Below are 22269 nucleotides of genomic sequence, written 5' to 3'. Positions count from 1 at the left end.
GTGTTGTTCTCATACATGTATGCAGACATGCAAAAAGTTCTGTAACTTCACAAAAAGAAGTGGAAATGACCAAATTTCTGTGATTTTGTACCATATTTTTCAATTTTGAATGGTGAAACTACATGCAAGAATAAAAACGAGGAAATCAGCTGATCGGGTTGCATTGCCTGATAATGGCTGTTTTTCATAAAGCTTTTACACGTAGAGAGTGATGGTTAGCAACTTTTTTTTCTGCTAAGCACAAATAAGCAGGGTAAGCCATCAGTCATATACATGAATGTTAACAGTACATACAACATGTGTTGGCTGGGAAGCTTTTTCTGGTTAGCGATTTATTGTGCTGATAAAGTTGACTTGTTAAGGACGCAGAGCAGTAAAATTAAATCAATGTTTCAAACTGAACTGAGCAAAAAGAAAACCTGTTTATGTCAACGAAATTAGCCTACTTTTCATCATGTTAACATCTGGCCACGGTCGATTAGTCATAGAGTTCCTGTGAAGAGTCCGACATCCACCCCCCCCCCCCTCCCTTCCACAAATTTATAAATGTTTGAGTCATGTCAGTCTAGACTATAAACTAACTTGACATTCATGTCAGGGAGGGGGGGGGGTGGCTTTGCGAACCTTACGGTAAAGTGCAAATTTGTCTTTTCCCCTCGAGTTGGTGGTGGCAGGGGGGGGGGGGGTTGAGGATAGGATCCCAGCCTGTACATTTCAATAAGTAAACTATACAGATGTAGACTGTAATGTCATCAAAGTTGCTGGTTGCGTTTTAGTGGCAGAAAAAGAGCCAACAAAGTTCTTGATAAAACAAACAATTTTTTGGTCTATTAATTTTGGTTTTTACCCACACACCGTTGTGTGTTATAAGCACTGTATACTTTCCCGATAAAGTTTTCTGCTCGGTAAAGGGCACCCTATGAGGAAATTGTCAAATTCTGCTGGAGCATTTCAAGGGCACCAAGGTAACAATCCAGGGGCATGGAGACAATCACCTTTTGTTCCACTAGGAGCCTGGCTTGGTACGCCTTTACATATTTGTTCCCTACTTTCGTTATTTTAGCACACTCTTCCGGGTGTTATTACATTAAACAAACCTGTGACATCAATCATTACAGAAAAAACAGAATGTTTACGCCACTAACCCCACTGATCACCTGCTCAGTCTGTTGGCATGCCAAAAAATTCAACCAGATACATTTACTAGGGATGTTAAAGTCACATATCAAAGTACACGCTCACAATTTCAATTTCACCTGGAAGTGTTGATGCGTTTTCCAAACCCTAAAGGATTGTACCCTATCACACCTTTTAGAGCTGCCCTCCCCAACCACAGCCCACCACCCCACCTACACTGTTTGGCCCTCTGGTGCTCAAAAGCCTTTGTTTTTGCTCAAATTTTTATTGTGTTTCTTTTTATATTCATCCCATAGACTTTGTTAAGAATTTTTTCGGGATGATATGGGAGTTTATTCAGTGGGATGCAACTGAGAAAACAATGTATGTGACTTGAAGAAAAAACACAGGTTGGTCTGAAACCTGATATATTATATAAAGTTTTCAGCAGTACTAAACCAGGTTGACATAAGGGGAGAGTAAAGGCTAAGTAACACTGCAGCGATAACGATAATGATCACGACGCAAAGAGAACGCATTCTATTGGTTGAATTGCTCCACGCAGAATACGCCCACACTCATTCAACCAATCGAGGCAAGCATTGTTATCATTCTCGTTTTCATTTTGTTATTGAGGCCCGTGTGACCAAGCCTTTACTATGATCATGCTACAAATACTGCTCGTACTGTACTTCTCTTAAAAATGATATACTTTTTGAGAAATTAGTTAAACACTTGATTTTGATCCCAGAAATCTGAAACAAACATTTTAATCTTTTTTTTTTTTTTTTTTTTGGGGGGGTGCTATTTTCATGTGACTCTGGTGACCAACTTCGCTCAACCCTTCACAGGTTTGTTATTACATATGTTGGGTCATATAAGATACTGGTCTTTGACAGTTCATTGTGTACCATTTGTCAGCATACTTTAATGATTGAAATAAAAGAAACATAATCTTTCCAATTGACAGCAAGCCTGTATACAGAATCCTTCAAGTCTTGGAAACAATTCACCCCCTGACCTGACGTATCACAAAACATTATGAAGTACATACAGATGGATTGAGTAAAATGTGTGAATTGTAATCGCTCAACCTCCAAATAAAGCGGACTGTTGAACAAACAAAATCCTACTTGACAGATGTAGAACACACATGGAAGTTGTTCATTTTGGGGTTCTTTTTGCCACTCAACACTAACTGTATAAAATTACGATTTACAAGAGGAAAAGAGAGACAACAAAATTGGAGCCTTCAAAACAGGACAACAGTGGTCATGTTTGTTTAAATCTGGTTGCAATTCTAAATGCTCATTGGTAGCATAGGTTGGTTTTTATCACAAATTTTCGTTATGTATTTTCTATTGTAAAGCTTCATATAGTTATTGTAATATTTTTAACGATTGTGAATTATGTCGCAATTTAGCGGTATGCTGCGATGACATTTTTTGAAATAAATAAACCATTTATAAAGTCAGAAGGATTAATTCCAAGTGCACAGTTCACCAATCAATAACCAACTGGGAGGGCACATCTTTTTTGATGACAGTTTTTTTTTTTTTTTTTTACTTTTGCCCTTCCCTGAACAGCCTGTGCTTGTTTAATTGTTTTGTCCGAAGAATTAAAATAAATAATAAATAAATAAACTGCACCCACAGCAGTTGCAGTGTACATTTTACTAGTCGATCCACTACACTACAGTAGTTGTTCCACTTCTCCTACCTGGCTACTACTACGAGTCACAACTAGCACATTTTGTACAATATATAGTAAAATACTGTAAAACAATTTTTGAGGGTCAAAGTTAAAACGGAGTAGCACTGCGAGTAGTAGTGGGGTCAACTTTTGATTTATGGTACAAAAGGCCCCTCAAGAGGGTTTGTACACAACCGCATCAAGACCCCACACATCGAGCTGCACGGAGGCCTACCAACATGACCAATAATCCTATCACTTCTCTCACAATTGCTTCTTTAGTTTGAGTGGAGTTACGACCATCCTTCTTCAAGCATAAAGATAAAATAACTCTTCAAGCGATTTTATAAATCACAATTTTTCATATCTATTCCAAGAGCCCCCAAAAAAAAAAACGAAATCAGACTTAAGAGGGAGAATATCATGCCTTTGAAAACACAAACCAACGCCGGCCATCACAAAGTCCCGCCAAAAGAGAAAACAAAAATGTGTTCAATCTGAACATACGTACATACACGTACACAGTACGTGTATGTAGTCCTAAGACTAGGACAAAAAAAGGTCAGGATTGCCTTCCTGCATGGTCAACCATATATCAATGAAAACACCCGGTTTACTTTACATAAGGGGGGGGGGGTGTACCTAACTTTCAAAAGCCCTGGTACCCCCCCCCCCCCAAACCTTTTCCTTCCACACTTATTTCCGGCATATGCACTTGTTTAAAGACAGATTACTATATTTAGAAGAATGTAAAACAATGAGTCACAATATCCTTAATGCTATAGTATAGTGATACAAGGTGCTGTATAAAGTTGGAAGTTCTAGTATAAATAGAACAGATTGAGATCTGAGATATTCTGAGTGGACCAAACTGTATCTAGACTTGTTGAGCAGTCTTCAAATGTTTGTCGCAGTGACTCTCTCCATGATTTTCAAGGCACTGGTGAAGACGCTCTCGTGAGACTACCTGCTGCTACCATCAGTTGCACAAATGGCTGCAACTTTTTTTTTTATGCAACATTTTTTTAAGTTTCTGAAAAGAAAGCAAGCTTTAATCAATTTCAAGTACTCTTGTTCTTTGTTGAGCGTTATTTCAGGAATGTCTTGAATGAGGTGTGTGAGCTGGCATTTCTGATCAGGAGTGTAGGAAACTTAAATGATATTCAACATTTTGGGACCTTATACAGAGATTGATTTTTCCGCAAAAGTTGAATGACGTGTTTTTGGCACAACAAAAAAGGGAGCAAGAGGAAGATGAACTAAGATGTCTTTGTTGAGTTCTATATTTATTTAATTTTATTATTTTATGTTTATTCATTTTGGTTTTGGACCCATATACACTGATGTGTGTTAGCACTCTGTACTCAGTTCTTACCCGAGTTCTGTGAAAAAAAAATCACAGGCATATTGCTCGGGTGTGATTCGAACCCATGACCTTTGCAATTCTAGAGCTGTGTCATACCAACTAGACCACCGAGATTGCCCGGTGGCTAGACATGCTAGAGGCAGTTCGAATCCTATGTTTTTAGCAGCGGGTACTGCAAACGATGGGTAAAAACCCAAAATGAATAGTCTTTATCCCCGATGCAAATTTAACATCTATTACTTTGATGTTGTTGTTGTTGATGTTATCAGAAGTTATTCATGCATCCTTCACTCTAACCACCAGACTCACTATCATCAGCATCCCTCTGACTCAGCCACTCACTTCCCTCGACTTTTTCCCTTGCCGAGGTCACGACCTGGGTCAGGTCACAATGTACACACAGTGTCTGGCTATCTACAGGAAGCCACTTAGAGGACACTGTGAGGTCGAACTGGGTACACCCAGGGCTTGTGTGCTGCTGTAGACCAAATTTCCAAAAATGTTGGTTGACAAAACTTTGTACAAGGAGGAACTAAAAATATTTTGCTGCCATTTTACTGTGGGTCAGCCCTGGCACTAGGAAAGATTGGGATAAAAAGCCCCCAGTGAAACCCCTGGGTATGATCTTGACACCCTCAACAATTTAAAGATTTTTTGTAGACCACCCACGGGAAACGATTCTAAAAGATGAGACAAATTTTAAAGGTACAGTAGCTGGTTTGCCACCCCAAGCCTTTTCAATGGTCCATACATTATTCCAAATTGCTGGAGCTACATGTACATGTAGGACCGAAAATAGCACAATCGCCACAGCAGGGTTCCAGGGAAAGCTGAAAGTGAGCGGTGGAAGAAGAGCTGATTAAAGTGGACATGAATGAGGTCTTTGAGATATACATCTACTTGAGCCAAATCAAGAACATTTTTATACAAAAGAAGAATAATTCTGAAGTAAATGCGTTGGTGAATCGGAAGCCAATGAAGAGAGTGAATGACTGGTGTTATGTGCTCCGATTTGTTTTCGTCCAGGTAACCAAACTGGTGGAAATTGGTATTCAGCTGGTCTTGCTGACCACTCACTGAAAAAAAGTAAGGGAAAACATTGGCAATGAACTTGTCACTCGAACCCCCCCAGCTTGGCCATTGTTATCTAAAGTAATATTTGTGGTGTACAAAAAGCAATAAATTATAGTCACTCAGACGGCCACTTTTATTTGAAGTACATTGTAACTTGAACAGACAGCGGTGAACAACAAAGTAGCCACAGGACGGCTCAATGATATGGATGCAGAACAAAATGGGAAAATGTTCCCCCCAGAATGAGCCAATCACCCCCAAAACTTATTTAAAAACAGCACTGCGCTGGATCACACTCACAGCACCTGAGAATGTTGTGTTGGTGGCTCTCAGCCAATTGTGTGACAACGCAACAAGATTCCCAGTGTCATTTAATCCTCGTCAAATTGTTTAAATTCCGAGTCTAAACTTTGACTCTTGACGTCTCTAGATTACAGTTAGTGTGAAGAAACAGTTCAAAACTGTTTTTAAAATCAACAGCATAACTTAAAGGCAGTGGACTCTATTTGTAATTGTCAAAGACCAGTCTTCTGACTTTGTGTATCTCAACATCATGTGCACAAAATAACAAACCTGTGAAAATTTGAGCTCAATTGGTTGTCGAAGTTGCGAGATAACAATGAAAGATAAAACGAAGTTGTGTGCTTTCAGATACTTGATTTTGAGACCTCTAATTCTAAATCTGAGGTCTCGAAATCAAATTCGTGGAAAATTACTTCTTTCTCAAAAACTACATTACTTCAGAGGGAGCCGTTTCTTACAATGTGCTATACTATCAACCTCTCCCCATTACTCGTTTACCAAGTAAGGTTTTATGCTAATATTTATTTTGAGTAGTTACCAAAGAGTTACACATAGCCAAAATTAATTGTAATTGGACAACAACAACAAAAGTGACAGAAATTTCGAAGAACATCAGGCCCTGCTCTTACCCAACCGGGTTAATAATAAACTGGGTTTAACCTCCCCCTGGAAGTTTTAGTAGCCCTGAATTTTAACAATGTGTTGTCATATATGTATCTGTCTGATACATTGATGGTAGCAATCACAACCAGATAAAAGTATATGCAAATAATATGCGACGTATATTTGATAATAATTTCTTGTTTAATTTGTCAATTTCTATTTGATGTATTTTTTTAACGCAACAAAAATCATTTGATGTTGGCATGTGCAATTCAGTTTTTAACTGCGATACATGATTTAATAAACCATTTTTGTATTGAATTGAATTGAATTGAATTGAATTGAATTGAATTGAATTGAATTGAAAAGCAACACTCAAACAGTACACTCAAAAATAAAGTAACACATTCAAAAATGTGTATTTTACATCTGAATAGAATAAATATGAGAATTTTTTTAACAAGGGTTGCACAGTTTTAAGTAGCCCACAGGGCAAGTTGAGAGGTGGTGTTTACTAGCCCACAGCAGGTTTTACTCTTTGTTCAACAGGCTGTGTTAAAGGCAGTGGACACTATTGGTAACTACTCAAAACAAATATTAACTTAAAAGCTGACTTGGTAATGAGCATTGGAGAGCTGTTGATTGTATAAAACATTGTGGGAAACAACTCCCTCTGAAGTAACGTACATGTAGGTTTTGAGAAAGCGGTAATTTCTCACTAAAATAATAAAATACTTCTAGCTAAAAGTCTTTTATTTCCTATCTGAAAACACACAAATTCATCCAACAAGGGTGTTTTTTCTTTCATCATTTTCTCGCAACTTTGATGACCGATTGAGCCCAAATTTTCACAGGCTTGTTATTTTATGCTTATGATGGGATACACCAAGTGAGAACACTGATCTTTGACGATTACCAAACGTGTACAGTGCCTTTAAGGGCGAGCCCTGAACATTGTATAGAAACAAAGAGGATTTGTTTGTTCTTCAAACATTGTTAGGCTTTTATAACGACCTTAAACAAAAAGATGAAACAGGTGTAGAGCTTGTAGACAGTGATCCAGTTATCTCTGGCCCAATTATTGATAATTAAATTACATTTCATCCTGGCAACTTCCAGGGAATGAATGTGGCAATGACACATGGTGTGAAGGTATTACATTTATAGACAATCTCGTGACAATCTCTGCTGATCAGAATCACCGGAGCTTGGGTCTCGTGCTCTTATAACCGCTCAGACACGACAAGTCACTTGTAACCGTCACCTCGCAAGGTCATGCAAGCACCTATCGTTGTAGGTGTGTCATGGCCGAGTAGTTTAGAGCATTGAGCTCAAGTTCGGGTCGTTAAGTCATCGGAGTGTGGGTTCAAATCCCTGTCATAGCACTTGGGTCCTTGAGCAATTTCCTCTTCACCCAGGGGTATAAATGGGTACCTTCTAAGGTAGAGATTGATTTTTTTAATGAAAAAGCCTTTGGAGCGCTACGGTTGCCCTGAGGCCTGTATACACCCAAGGGAGCTGAGAAAGATTTAAAAAGGATTGTTTTTCGCTCAAGGACTAGGGCACTAAAGCGCATTGATACGGTTACTGTAAAATGCATTTTATAAGAACTTTTTATTATACCGTCCAAAGTTTTGAGTCCTACTTTAAGTTACAAGAGATGGATGGATAAATCTAAGATTTCAAAAGTCAGATTCTATATTCCCACTGGAATGAAACCACCTTTAAAAAACATCGGACAATAGTTTTAATAAAAAAGAGAGCGACTCCGCTTGAGCACTAAGCACTTTAACGTAGGATTACCAACGAATCGTGGAAATAAGAAACTACAACAACCTTATAGTGACATGTATATTGTTGGTACATGTAACAAACCTTGGCAGTCGCGAGAGCGTGAGCGACACCGAAAAGCCAGGGTGCCATCACGCTCCACTGCACACCAAAGAACTATAAAAACTGTCCGCTGAAAGACTGACAAGTTTCTACACTGTGTACACATGGACAGCGTACATACCTGTACACACAAGAATTTTCATTGCCCGCGGGGCTCACTCCGGAACCAAATACAAAGCTAGAGCGAAAAAAAGTTTGTTCTGAATCACGGTTAAATTTAGCACTTTGTTGCAAATCGCCAATCGATTTTGCATATGAATGTCATGTATCAATAACACACTTTCCTACTACAGTTTTTTTGTTTGGGGTTTACTTTTTATAGCCAATACTGTGCTCTTTCACTGAGTTTTCTTTACTTTAATTTCACGATTACACAACCTTCTGAAAAAATACCTACCCTTGAAATTGTGGGAAAGTCTCCACCCTCATGTTGTTAGTTGAACCTAAAGTGCCATCCAAAAATGTTCAATAGTGACACATTTCAAAACGAAAATTCAAATTTTTACTGGTAACTTGTTTTAGCTTAGCAAGATTTATCTGCACTTAGCAAGTTTTCGTGCTTACAAGCTTTATGAAACTGGGACATGGTCCCTGGATGATGTTTCATAGAGCTTGTAAGCTCAAAAAATTCTGCTCGACAAAATCTTTTGAGTTGGGTACCAGTCACAGCAAAGGTAAATGTGTGGTATTTTGGCCGGCAAGATATTTTCGTTAAGCAAGAGCTCTCTGTGCTTAGCAAGTTTTTGAGCTCACAATCTTTAGGAAACTTGGCCCTTATCATATAAAGCTTTTTATCAGATAATTCTGACAAGCAAAATCTTTTGCTGAGCAAGAAATGAGTGGGGGTACCAGTCACAACAATGGTAAATGTACAGTAATATGGCCGGGTAAGATTTTTTTGCTTAGAAAGAGTTCTCTGTGCTTAGCAAGTTTTTGAGATTACAAGCTTTATGAAACTGAGTTATGGTCCCTGGATGTTGTACAACGCAGACTGTATGCCACAAAAGAAAGAAAACAAATCTAAAACCACCAAATAGGGGTTCCACCACAAGACTACAAAAGGCTGTTCGTGTCCCGGTCCAAAGTATAGATACTCATGTGATTTTTAGTCTGCTGAGGTCTGAACCTGCTGTGAACCAAGTCAACGTTCATTATAAGCACGGTGGCAGATTCACATCAGACCACGATTTTGCAGACATTACAGATTTCAAGGTGCCATCTCATCAAAAATTGGCATTAATTCTCCAAGTGGTTTACATTTAAGTCGAGCGAGATAACTTTAAACAATGTAATATCATATGGTTGAATCTACAAAAATAGCTATTGGAAATTTTAAAAAACAAGTAATAAAAAACAAGGGAAATTGACTGGGTAAGTTTTAAGTTAAAGGACAAATTTACTGGAACAGGACTCGAACCAACAACCACCAGATTAAGGTACCTGTACTTTAACCCGTACGCCAGTTAAATTCTCTTCATTCAAACCCAAACTCTGTGAAGTTTAATTTAAAGTTTGGATCAAATCAGCCAAATATTGGAACCAAGGTCTTCAAAAAAAACATTGTCATCATATTTTATGGAATTTTCATTGGCTGGTTGTTTGATGTCTTCAACTTGAGTCAAATTGTTGGACAGGTTGTGGCAAGTTTCCAAAGTCCCCGCTGTCATAAACCTTGACATCTACAAGTTTCATTAATGTGACCCAGTTATGTTATTCACGATAGGAGAAGCACGTACATGTACCACTAGGATTCTAAATGGGTGTGTGTTCTACTCCATTACACCTACATCAGCATTGCATGACCCCAAAAATGCTTCGTTTATTACGGGCATCGAGGCATTTTCTCCTTGGTGAAGGGCACCTTATAAATTGTAAACTTCTATAGGAGCATTTCAAGGGCACCAAGGCAATGACCAGGGGGCATGGAGGCAATCGCCTTTATTGCCTCAGTGAAGTATCAGGCTTGAGTTGCAAAATCCTAAGGGATTTAGAAAGCACTTCAATGTAAGAGACATGTTGTGTACACGTATGTACCATCCAATAGATCATCGAACAAACTACTACTGAAGACTCCTAGATGGAAACCAATAAGTGAAAATACATGTACCTCATGCTGTGCTACAATACATACTCATGCTAATTATACACATCAACCAAAAAAAGAAAAAGTTGTACAGCAGTGCATGTTTAGTGCAAGGAGAGGAGAGCAGAGCATGGATAAACTTACCTCAGCCGATAATAACCAGTTACCCCAAATAGGGTATAAGGCCAAATAAATATAAAGACATGTTTAGCGTCCCAGCCCGCTTCGTTTTAGTGGCCACTTCCCTTTTTAATTTGTTTTTTTTCTTAATGACATTTATTTAATTTTTTTTTTTTATGAGCCAATCTCAGCAAAATTTAGAACAATTAACTAACCGTTTGTATTAATAAATAATTCGGACAACCATAAAAAAAAGGCCCTCCGACTTTTTTTCTAAAAAGGGAAGACATTTCACATGTTTTTAGTTTTATTGGCCTAATAGAAACCAACTCTCCCGATTGGGGGGCTAAACTTACCGTGGATGCACGGAATGCTCTTGTTTAACACCTCAAAGTCGTTTGCCAGGGTAAAGCACGCACCGTTGGGCATAATGACTTGGTGACTTTCCGCAAAGTACGCATTGGCCCAGCGATGAGCGCATGTCTGTCCAGTGGTCCAGGGGTCACACAGATTGACCAGTAAGGGGAGGGGGGAAGGGGGGTCAACAAAAAGCAAATGAAAAATCAGCAAGCTTAGAGGGTTGTGTGTTGTTCAGTGTCAAAGGCATGCTTTCATTCACAGAAACATTCAGAAGTCGTAACTTTGACAAGACTTGGCCCCTGTCCATACCACAGAGATTCAGTTCCCCAAGAAATGTTTAAGCACAGGAAATTCTTAGCCATTTGAAACGTCAAGGTCAAGTTAAGTCTTGTGGTATCTACTTATTTTCCAATGGATAAAGTCTTGAACGAAACTTTGGGAAAAAATTCAAAGTCTCTAACTTCACCTTGAAAGAGTGCAAAATGCCATTTTTTCAAAATCCGAAAAACGCTTGATGACGTCACTCTTCAAATATATTGGTCTGTACGTTTTTGTCCAGAAAATTGATAGTTAAATATTATTGAAAAAATGAGTGCATCACGAAAATAAAATAGGCCTTGGTGCCCCTCTTTTTAACATCTTTGCCATGCCAAGTTTGTTTTGAAATTAATGCAAACTTGTTAACGCAATTTGCCCACCTAACATAATCCCAGAACAATGGATTTAATGTAGCACGGCTTCCTTGTCTCCTAAAAAAGCATCCCATCATACTGCTGTTGATGTTTCTAACCAGCAGCTAAAGCAAAATGAACAACAATCCAGGGCCCATTTTTATACAGCTGCTTTTAAAAGCAGAAAAGAAAAATTGCTTCAGAGTTTTCTGCTTAGCAGAACTGAGCAGGATACCAGTCACAGATTGTACATGTGACATAGCTTTTTTGCTGGTTACCCTATTCTAGTAAGCACAATTTTGTTGTATTTAGAAACCTTGTTTTGTACTTAAGCAGCTTCATTAATGTGGCTAGGTTTGGTTGTTAACCCACCAACTATTATTAGGTTTCCGAAAACACCACAGCAAAAATGTTTCTCCTGACAATGATCAGGGTCCTCTGATAGAAACGTCAAGTTACACCTTCTGTTACATCAAAAGGTCATTAATCCAAGGAATCCAATCTTAGCCAGTTAATCCTCTCTCATTTTAAACAAAAATAATTTGTGGAAATTAGTACAAATTAAAGAAACATAGAAATCGTGCAGTGGCAGCAAGTAAGTGCGAAGGCATATTAAGTGCAACTGTTGACTACGTTTAAGGGTGTCTGGGATGAAGACAAAGGCCATCAGCCAACAGCCATAAGCCACAGCATAAGCCAGAGCCAGAGCCACTCCATTCACACAGAAGCCTAGCCTTGTCCCAAGGCTCTTTACGCAAGCGTCCTGCTTTAAATTCACCAGGTAGCATGATACTGGCACGGTAATGCAGTACTTGATACTGTAGGGTCGAAGAATAGTTTTTCAATCTCGTACAACGAAGGCGAATTGAAAACCCAGGGTATACTGTATAGTAATTCATGCAGTAGTGTGCAGTTCGTCGTCCAACATGTGATTCATGCTACATGTATCTAGTGAATTTAAAGCAGGCGTGTGCTTACTCTGAGAGTCTTGGGGACAAGTCTAACAAAAGCCAGCATACCTCATCAAAAGTTGTGAAAATAAAAGCAGAGCAGCATTAGCATAAAAACGTTTCCGGTAGCATGCCCGTGATGATCGAGCTTCCTCACTTACCATTCAAGCATGGCCGTTTTTTTACGACACTCACAAACTCAAGTTCTGCGTTGATAGTATAGCAGGCCCCGTTTGGCAGGATAGCGTCTGCGTAATAGTTATTTGCCCATCGGTGAGCACAAACCTGGTGGTGAGGGAGGGCCCATGCGAGACACGTCAGTTGGAGGTATAAAAGGGGGATGGTTAACAATGTCAGAAAATTAATAGCCCCTTCCACAATTTAAGACGTTCCCAGGAGATTCGGCTTTTTGCACTTGAATCGCAAAGACCAGGGTCCAATTTTATACAGCAGAAAATACTGCTTGATAATTTCTTTGCTCAGCAAAAGTTGAGTCAGGAACCAGCCACAACAATGCAAATTTAATGTAATTTGGGCTGGTAACCTGTTTCTGCTCAACAATACTATTATGTGCTTAGCCAGTTTGAGTGCTTCCAGGCTTTATGAAATTTGGAAAACTTTGGGAATTTTGCCAGAAAAATGTTCTTCCTTGCTCAAGGCAGAAGAGCTTAAAGTGTGCATTTTTTTCCCAAGAAAGATGTCAACTAGTGTGCAAAAATACACAGTGTCATGTTTTGGTGTTATGTGAAAATTCCCGCCAGGAATTTGTCTGGTTTCCCACTTACTCCTTAGTGTGAAAAGGGCTTAAGAATAGTGAAGAAATTGTTTCAAGAAGATAGTAAAATGTAGCAGAGGGCCCCCTAAAATGAGCCCCAGAGGTAGAATGGATGAGGTACGGGGAGGGTAGGGGAGGGTAGGGGAGGGTTATGGGGTGGGTAGAGGGAGGGGTTAGGTTTGTTCTCTATGGGATGCATGTTTCTTCAATGGGGCAAGTGTTCTCCGATTGTCTCCCCTACTTGGAAGGCCCTTTAATATACTTCTGAAAGAGCACGGAGGCAATGCACTAGGCCTGACATCAATGTTTTCTAAATTCCAAGGATCATGCTATATGATACAAAGGGAGTTTGTATAAACGTTCAAATAAAATGCTATTAAAAATAACTTTACCAGTACTCTTCCTCTCCCAAAACCAGAATATTGTCCTATAACCCTTTGTGCGCTATGGGCGCACGATTGCTACGGGCGCACTGCTGTGGCCGCGTATCTGCTATTTGTTTTGCCTACAATCAAGCTTTGTTTTGACCCCTCAAATCCATCCAGGTACTTTTTGTACAGTGATACGTATATGTAGAATCCATAATACAAACAAATACATGTACGTGACAATCTTTCTTTAACAAAAATTTAGTAATTTCCGAGTTTTTCCCAGACTCTTATCACCATAAAACAAAAGGCAGCAACAATGAACAGCGCATTAGCATTCCTAACTGAAGAAAATCAAGAGTTGGAGGATGTTTTTGGAGACGATATAGCGGTGATAATGCTTCAGTTGGGTTATGGGGGTGGGTGAAGGTTAGTGGGCGGGGGGAGGTACCATGCACCTGTTAGACACTACCCAGGAGAAACCAAGTTATAATCCGAGCATGCAAAGTCAGTACTCACGACAACTCGACCGGACCGTCCTGTGTTTTGTCTCGCAAGAGATACGCCGAGCCACTGGTTGTCTTTGGCGTCGAAAAATCGTGGCCTCGTACCCGTGACACTCTTTTCATTGCCTGAGATGAGATCGGAATATGGTCGTTAAAGTTTACTCCGACACAATAGGAAAATAGTAAAGCAATAGTAGCAACAGCAATAGAAACAACAAAAACAACAACAACAACAACAACAAAAAGAACATCAGCACTATTTTCCTCTCACGAGGCCACACTACCCTTATTACCAGCATAAAAAAAGACCAACCCAAACCCAAAGCCTACCTTGATTATCTATCATGATTTGTCGACATGTCTGGGGCTGTGGGAATACGCCGCACCTGTACAACGCCCCCGGTCTCGTTAAGGTGGGCTGATAACTGGAAGAGTCCGTTGGAGCACCAGCCAATACCCTAAAAGGAGAAGGAAAGACAGGAGATATTATTAAGACGGTCTTAAAAGTGATAAGAGATATAATTTTTATGACAAAGGAGCGGACAAGTCAGGTGGTCATGCGAAACAGTTGAATAACAGAACAATTACCTAAGTGGGGATGATATAGGTGTACAGGGTGAGTCAAAAGAAGTTGACCGGTATTTGTTATTTTTTTCAAAACAAACAAATGACACTCAAAAGTTCAGCAAAGTTTATATTTCAAAAACACTCTCTCCTGCTTATTAGAAAAAAAAGAAGGAAGGAAGGTGATCATTCTTAAGAGGTGTTGTGTCTGTATAATGTGTAAGTGGGATGCAGGCCTGTATGCTTCATTTTTAAAAGGGCAGGAGCACCAAGGCATCTTCTCCTTGGTAAAGGGCACCCTATGAGGAAACTGTAAATATCTACTGGAGCATTTCAAGGGCACCAAGGCAATGACCAGGGGCACAGAGGCAATCGCCTTCCTTGCCTCCGTCAACTATCAGGCCTGGGGATGACACCTCCCAAATGTCATGGACACGTTTTCACTATCATCCTTGCCCAACGTTTCCAATCCCTTACCAAATGGGCTTGATGAGCTAAACAATGGTACAATCTTTTTTCAGTCTGAGATTTTGTATGCATGTCAACCTTCTTTTTGTTATTAGCACCCTTTTAAACCCCTTTTTTTTAAATTTAATTTTACTCTTTAGGCCCTTTTTTAAATCTTCAGACAATACATATATGACCAGGAAATGTACCGGGAAGTACACAAGTTTTTAAAAGATAGCTGTCATCAAAAGATGTGTCTTCTACCAGTGTCTACAAGCCTCTGGTCAAAATATTATTACATTGCAGTATTACGACAAAACAACTGCAAACCCAAGCATTGAATTACACGCAGGCCACGGATGGAGGCTATGGCCTCTGTTGCCCCTGGACTTGGCCTTGGTGCCCCTATAAAAGTTTCCCATGAAGACTTTAAGATAATCAAATGGAAGTGCCCTTTGCAAAATGAAAATTGCCTTCCCCTTTCAAAAGATGAAGTTCCAGGCTTGCAAACCACTATTAAATATACTATTTGGTATTTCAAGCAATTGAGGAAAGACTAAGTATAAATATACTATTTGGTATTTCAAAAAATGGAGGAAAGACTACGTCTCATCCGGCCACCTCACCGTCACCCCCCCCCCCCCCCCTCCAAATGACATCATCAACCACACAAAATAAAACAAATTGTAAAACAATAGAAAGGAACTTCCCCGCTGAACGCCGGAAGTCTAATCTGCAATGTTAAATCAACATTGATCTAAATCAACACCAAGAAACATTCAAGGGCCAATGACAGACACTTGATCAATGAACAAAATCTGCCTGATGGTTTCGGAGGTTCGGAGGCCGAGTTCCAAACAGGAAGATATTGCAATACTCAGCAGGGACCACACGAAGGTTTAACAAAGGTCAAGGAAATTGAAATCGGGTCAAACTAGGGAAGTTCCTCCGGTGCCTGGGTGATTGTTTTTCACAAAAATTGAAGCCCTGACAATCAAAATTCATGGCTAGTTCAGTGGCAGAAAGCATCCCTATTTCACTTAAAGTACGGAATAGTGTTCAGAAAAAGGTGCAAACCCTGTTTTTCCAGCCAAGCAATGTACACATTCTTCATAGGGTACACACTTTAAAGGCAATGGACACTATTGGTAATTACAGCATAAAAACTTACTTGGTAACAAGCAATGGATGGCTGTTATTTGTATAAAACAATGTGAGAAACGGCTCCCTCTGAAGTTACAATGTACAAACTTTTTGAGAAAATTTTTCACTAAAATATTTGAATTTAATAAGAGACCTCAGCTGAGGTCTCGAATTCAAGGCATCTTGTGCGATGATGGTGTTTTTTCCTTCCATTATTCTCTCGCAACTTTAACAACCAATTGAGTAAAAAATTGTCACATGTTCGTTGTTTTACGCATTTGTTGAGATACACCAAGTGAGAAAACTGGTCTATGACAATTACCTATAGTGTCCAGTGTCTTTACGTACCCAAAGTGCTTGTCATGTGCAATAAACAATTGCTGAAAATGCATGCGTGACTTCATTCAAAAACTTGATGGAGGACCATACAAAATGTGTAAAGTTAGATGGTACCTGTGGATCAGAAAGCCTTGATTTTCAACTGCACAAGGACCAACCTAAACAATTAGGCCTAGCATTAAGAACCTGCAACATACTTTTACACACCACATGAACTGAACTCGGGCCTTGACCACAATCAATTCCTAGGAGCACAATTCCAAAAGTTGTCCTTCAAAAACCGCTTTTTGCTTTTCAGCATTTTTTACCGACCAAGGCAGAATGTTTGCTGAGTGTGCTTTTAGTTCCTAATGAATCAAGAAGAAGCGGGAACACAAAAACTTCACCGTGCCTGTGGGTGTACATTTCAAGGGGCACCAAGGCAATGCCTTTCGCCGCCTTCGGGTACCAAGCCCCTCATCATGAGGGCAAGTGACTAGGGGCAGTATTTATTTTGTTCTGTAGAGTTTTTACTTTTTAGTGTTTAAAGTGTATAGTAGTACAAGATAGACCTACAAAAAAGAACAATATGTACTGTGTCAGACCTCAACATTTACCCCAGACTGCAGCCTGTAATTTTAGCATGGGCCAGTAAACTCCGACAGTCAAAACTGTTTTTGTTCAAATTTGGAATTACATGTAGTCCTACAGTCTGATAAATCAATTCTGTAGAGTATTGTACAGAACACCTAACTCTTCAAAAATTAGGGAAAACCTTCAATTGTTTGCTTGTTTGTTTGTTTAGATGATCTTCCCATCAAGGGAACTCGGCAAACTCCCACAAGGGGATATAAACACCAAGCTGGCAACAACCAATCTCTCTCACAAACTTTGGTTTAACGTCTACATGTATGATTATGAGTTGCACAAATCAAGGAATTGTGATTCAGTAACTAGACGACAATAATTATTCTTGTCATTGTGAAATCAGCGGTTAGCTGGGGGATTCGAACCCACAACCTTGTGATTGCAAGCCCAGTTCAAATGTTAAACTGACAAGACTTTTCTCTCATATCGCCTCTGCCCCCGTTTAAAAAACTCTTGTCCACCAACTGTTTCAAAAGCATACAAGTCTTGTGGATTTTTTCCCCCAAGTTTTTAAAAAGGCACTCAACACCTTTGGTAATTGTCAAAAGATCAGTATTGTCACTTGGTCTTGGACTCAATTGGTCACCGTTTCTCACAATGTTGTATACTGTCACCAGCTCTCCATTGCTCAGTACCGAGCAAGTAAATTTTTATTTGTTAACAATTATTTTTTGAGTAATTACAATTTACAAAAAGTGTCAAGTGCCTTTAGGCCATGTTTGTACAGTACACTGTAAATATTCATAATTCACAAAATCTTATTTGAACAATATTTGAGGATTTTCCTCATGGGTTATATTTTGGGTTTTTGGTTTTGTTTTCTTTCTTTTTTTTCCCCAGTAAACTTGCCGAGCTTGTTATTTTTATCAAAACACAAAACAACAAAGTGAAAAGGGATCAAAGTCACTCGTAACCTGTCAAAAGCCAGCTGCTGGCCAGTAATTGGCACTTAACTTTGTTACACTCCCCCACAAAGGGACAAGGAATAACAGGAAGGTCACCTCAAGAAGAACCAACAACATTTTGACATGTGGACACCTGATATTATTTTGCATTTATTGGAGACTTTTTATTTTAAACCCCCAAAAAGTGAATTTTACAGACATTGGAATCACCAGTAGTTATGTCGTAAAGAATTACAGAGCCTGGACTTACTGCAGGCACAACTTGTACAAGGCTTTAAAATTTGGGGGAACAGGAAACGATTTTGACATCACTTTTGGAAGCAAAATTGTTGTTTGTCAAACGAGATAAGAGTTCACTGGTGGTAATATTTTGGATTGCTGATACACCTTCTTCCCTCTCACTTTTGGAAGCAAAATTGTTATTTGTCAAACGAGATAAGAGTTCACTGGTGGTAATATTTTGGATTGCTGATACACCTTCTTCCCTCTCACCCCTGCCCCCCCCCCCCCCAACCTGAGAATTACCAACCTGTGGCTTTTCTTATCAGGCTAGGCACTGGACAATACTGGTAGGCCTAAACACTCAAACTAATTGTTAGCATAACAACTTACTTGGGAACGAACAATGGGGAGAGCTGTTGATAGTTCACAACATTGTGAGAAACGGCTCCCTACCCTCTGAAGGAACATAGTTTTTAGTAGGAGGTAATTTCTCACTCAAATTTTCAAAGAATTCATTCCTTCAAAGCCTTTTTTTAGGCATCTGAATTAGCACACACATTTGTGCAACAAGGGTGTTTTTTCTTTCATTATTCTCTCACAACTGAGCCCAAATTTTTCCAGGATTGTTATGCATAAATTGGGATACATCAAGTAGGAATACTGGTCTTTGACGATACCAAAGGTGTCCAGTGCCTTAGTACTGCAAAGTACAATACTTGTATTTTTAAGATGATAATGACTATGGTAGACTTTTGCAAAATATGATGAAGGGAGAAATGTGATTTAGACACAACAAATGTTTGTTGCCATTGGTGTACACCAACCACCACTCATAAGCAACAAATGCTGTCATTTTGGCCTTGAAATTTTCAATCAAATCCAGGTCTGAAATAAGAATACCACCATAACTAGTTTGCTCTTTTGTAACGATCCTCCAGAAAAAAACCTAATAATGGGGTGAAAGTTTCCTCACCTCGCATTTTAATCGCTTCAAATTGATTGATAAGATTTGTAGTTATACCCTCCATGGTAACACAGGGCCACTACAAAACTTGCACCGAACCACTGCATTTTTATGAAAGTGCAGTGATCATTATCTCTAATCACCTAAACGCCTCTGGTGAGCTTGCGTCTTTTTTTTGTACGTGTTTTATCAACCAAGTAAGGCTTTGTGTCACTTGCACAAAAATCCTGGAGGCAGGGCCACTTGAAAAGACCATTGAGATAGAAGTTACTGCACAGTCCCATGATGTAGTGTACAAGATGACTCAACTACAGGAGGCATTAAGTGTTACTCTGTGCATGTAGTATGCCTATGAGGTGCTGCATTAGCTAGGGGTCGCCCAAAGTTCTCAACATGTTTAAGGTCATTGCAGGGGTGTTACTTATTTCTTACAAGTCATCCACCCACCCCATCCCCAACCCCAATCCAATCCTGTCCTCCCACAGTATTAGCAACTTTTTGTTCATCGTTATTAAGTCAACATAATGTACTTTTACTCACTCATATAAATGTTACCCTCCCCACACCCAATCAACCAGATGGTCTCCTGAAATTCATAATTCACTAGAGGTTCAATTGATTCACTAGTTGCGATAACGTAACCCTCCTCCTGACGGTGAAGAGGAGGGTTATGTTATCGCAACTATTTATGCACTACCTACTAAGGTATGGATGTATATGAGAGTGCTACATAGTGCTACTGGGCTCAAAAACTGGACCACCACTCCAGCCAGAAGTCAGTGATTTCAGTGTCTAGCCGGTAAAATTATGGTGCCTCAACATTGAACATTTTTTCAATTTATTTCTCTTGCTAAACAGTAAAGTACATGTACCAAGGCCGGGGTCCTTTTTTTTATTCAAATAATCCTTTGAAAGCAACACATAAAATGACATAACTCTAAAAAGAGTCGACACATCAGGCCAAAAAATATTGTTTGCATTTATACCATAAAAGCGTCTATAGGTCCTTTTGGCTAGACCGGGTATGGTAAGCAGTTTGCAACAGTTTAATAATTTTCATTTTCTCATAAGAATTGAAAAGCTCAAAATAAAACAATTGCAAAATTGAAACACAGATTTTCTATAAAAAAAAAGTATATGATTTAAAAAACAATTTCAACATCAATACAAACTGAATGAAGGCACACACATGCACAAAGAAGGGGATAAAATAAAAATAAAAGTAATGTACTAGCACAATTTTCAAATTATAGGCCTACGTACTAGGGCTATGCGGAGGAAAACTTTTAAAATTCAAAAGAAAACTATCTCACCATTTTCCCTGGAAATTTTCGTGCAGCACTACTGAATATCCAAAATAGCTCCCCGGTGGTCCCTGATATTGAACAGGACTATCTATGTCCAAGTTAAACGCTCTTGTCAGTCCCAAAACACACCACCAAACTCCAAGAAGCAAGGCGACCCTCCACCGGTGAGACACAGCGTGGACTGTCCGAGTACTCCGTGGGGCCAAGCGGTCCTCTGCCCCGGGACAAGTCGAGGCCACGCACTGCCTAATTCTCTCGGAGTGTCCATGTGTCAATTTAAACACCATTGTACTATGAATGTGATTGCTGCTTGCTACTCCAGCTAAAAATGTTCACTGTACTCGTAAAAATGCACACATGAACTGCACAGGCCTTGGTTTTTGTATCGTGTAAGTGGAACTTCCGCAGTTTATAAAAAGATATGAAGTACTTCTACCTCCTCATTGCTATGAAATTGCAATAATTTGTGAAGTGACGACTTTCAACCACCACCATGATATTGGAGAGAGACCTCGATGATTATGTCAACAGTAGAGATTTGTGGTTGAGGTACTCTTCTTGTGCACACACAATAGCCAGTTAAAGTCAGTCACACGCGCGCGTTGTTGCCTCCTTTTTGTAAGCTTTAGTAAACGGTACCTATCTGGCTGACTCGACTACCGGTACGGTCGGATAAGTGGGACGACTGGGGTGGGGCGGGGGGGGGGGGGGTTGTGTCAGTGGTCAAGGGTAACCTATCACCCCTTTAGTTTTAAGCTTGTCAAACTACTCTAATGTCTAATGCTATGGCCAGCCGATCATACCGTGATGGTTAAACCAACGGAAATATTTCATTTACTTTTACACCACGGCCAAAACCGTCATTGACTCAGCCAAAAGTGAGTCAGCTAGGCAGGGCCCCAGGCGCAATTTTGCTCCCGTTTATAGAAAAGCCATCCTCAAAAAAAATCCTGATGTTTTTTTTAATCGTATTAGAAGAAAAAAACATTAAGCACTACGATCCAGTGGTAATTTTGATGTATAGCAAAATAAAAGGTTTTCGTTTCTTAGACATCTTGGCTCAATTTCATAAAAAAATCATACGTATGATACAACTGCTTGACAATTTTTTTTTTCTGTTTCTGCTAAGCAATTTTATTCTGTGCTTAGCAAGTGTTTGTGCTTAAAGGCCGTGGACGCTATTGGTAATTGTCAACACAGTTGGTGTATCTCAACAATATGCATAAAATAACGAACCTGTGAAAATTTGAGCTCAATCGGTCATCGAACTTGCGAGATAATAATGAAAGAAAAAAACACCCTTGTAACACGAAGTTGTGTACGTTTAGATGGTTGATTTCGCCACCTCAAGTTTTAAATCTGAGGTCTCGAAATCAATTCGAGGAAAATTTCTTCTTTCTCGAAAACTATGGCACTTCAGAGGGAGCCGTTTCTCACAATGTTTTAATTATTTTGAGCAGTTACCAACAGTGTCCACTGCCTTTAAGTAGGCTTAACGAAATTGGGCCATGCTATTTTAACATTGTTGCATGATGTTTAAAATTTTAACCATAATATTGATTGATTTTACGGTTTGGTTAACTGTGGATTTATTGGGGCAATAATCAGCTCGCGGCCCTAATGTTGCAGTGAGTTTCATTGCTTCTCTGAAAGTAGATCCCGGGTTTATACGACATCGTTATCAGTTTAAGTGTTTGTACATCGTGCTTTAACTTGATATATTATTATGTCAATAATTGCGGATCAAAATTTCTTTGAGGTTCAGTTTCATTAGGTTTGATGATCGATTCGTCGATTTGAATAATTACAATTATTTGGGGGAGTTGCTTTTATTTGAAGACAGAAAGGTGAACATCGGCTGGACCACAATT

General features: G+C 39.3%; 1 protein-coding gene across 3 annotated transcripts in view; it reads right to left on the bottom strand.

The window, feature by feature from the left end:
- Window positions 1–20916, bottom strand: part of LOC117300340 (integrin alpha-9-like) — a 41580-nt gene extending 20664 nt beyond the window's left edge. The window contains exons 1-4 of one of the 3 annotated variants that reach the window (XM_033784101.1): window positions 20405–20916; window positions 14211–14338; window positions 13894–14006; window positions 12393–12516 (exon numbers count right to left, since the gene is read on the bottom strand). In XM_033784101.1, coding sequence (XP_033639992.1) covers window positions 12393–12516; window positions 13894–14006; window positions 14211–14338; window positions 20405–20685 — 646 coding nt within the window. In that variant the 5' untranslated portion in view covers window positions 20686–20916. Of the gene's footprint in view, window positions 1–10606; window positions 10734–12392; window positions 12517–13893; window positions 14007–14210; window positions 14339–20404 lie in introns of those variants that run through there. The other 2 variants (XM_033784099.1, XM_033784102.1) reach the window with 2 other exon arrangements.
- Window positions 20917–22269: the final 1353 nt, after the last annotated feature.

The sequence above is a fragment of the Asterias rubens genome, chromosome 15 (genome assembly GCF_902459465.1).
Source record: "Asterias rubens chromosome 15, eAstRub1.3, whole genome shotgun sequence".
NCBI classification, from domain to species: domain Eukaryota; kingdom Metazoa; phylum Echinodermata; class Asteroidea; order Forcipulatida; family Asteriidae; genus Asterias; species Asterias rubens.
Note: the sequence above shows the minus strand (reverse complement) of the source record. Positions and strands in the feature narration are given on the sequence as shown.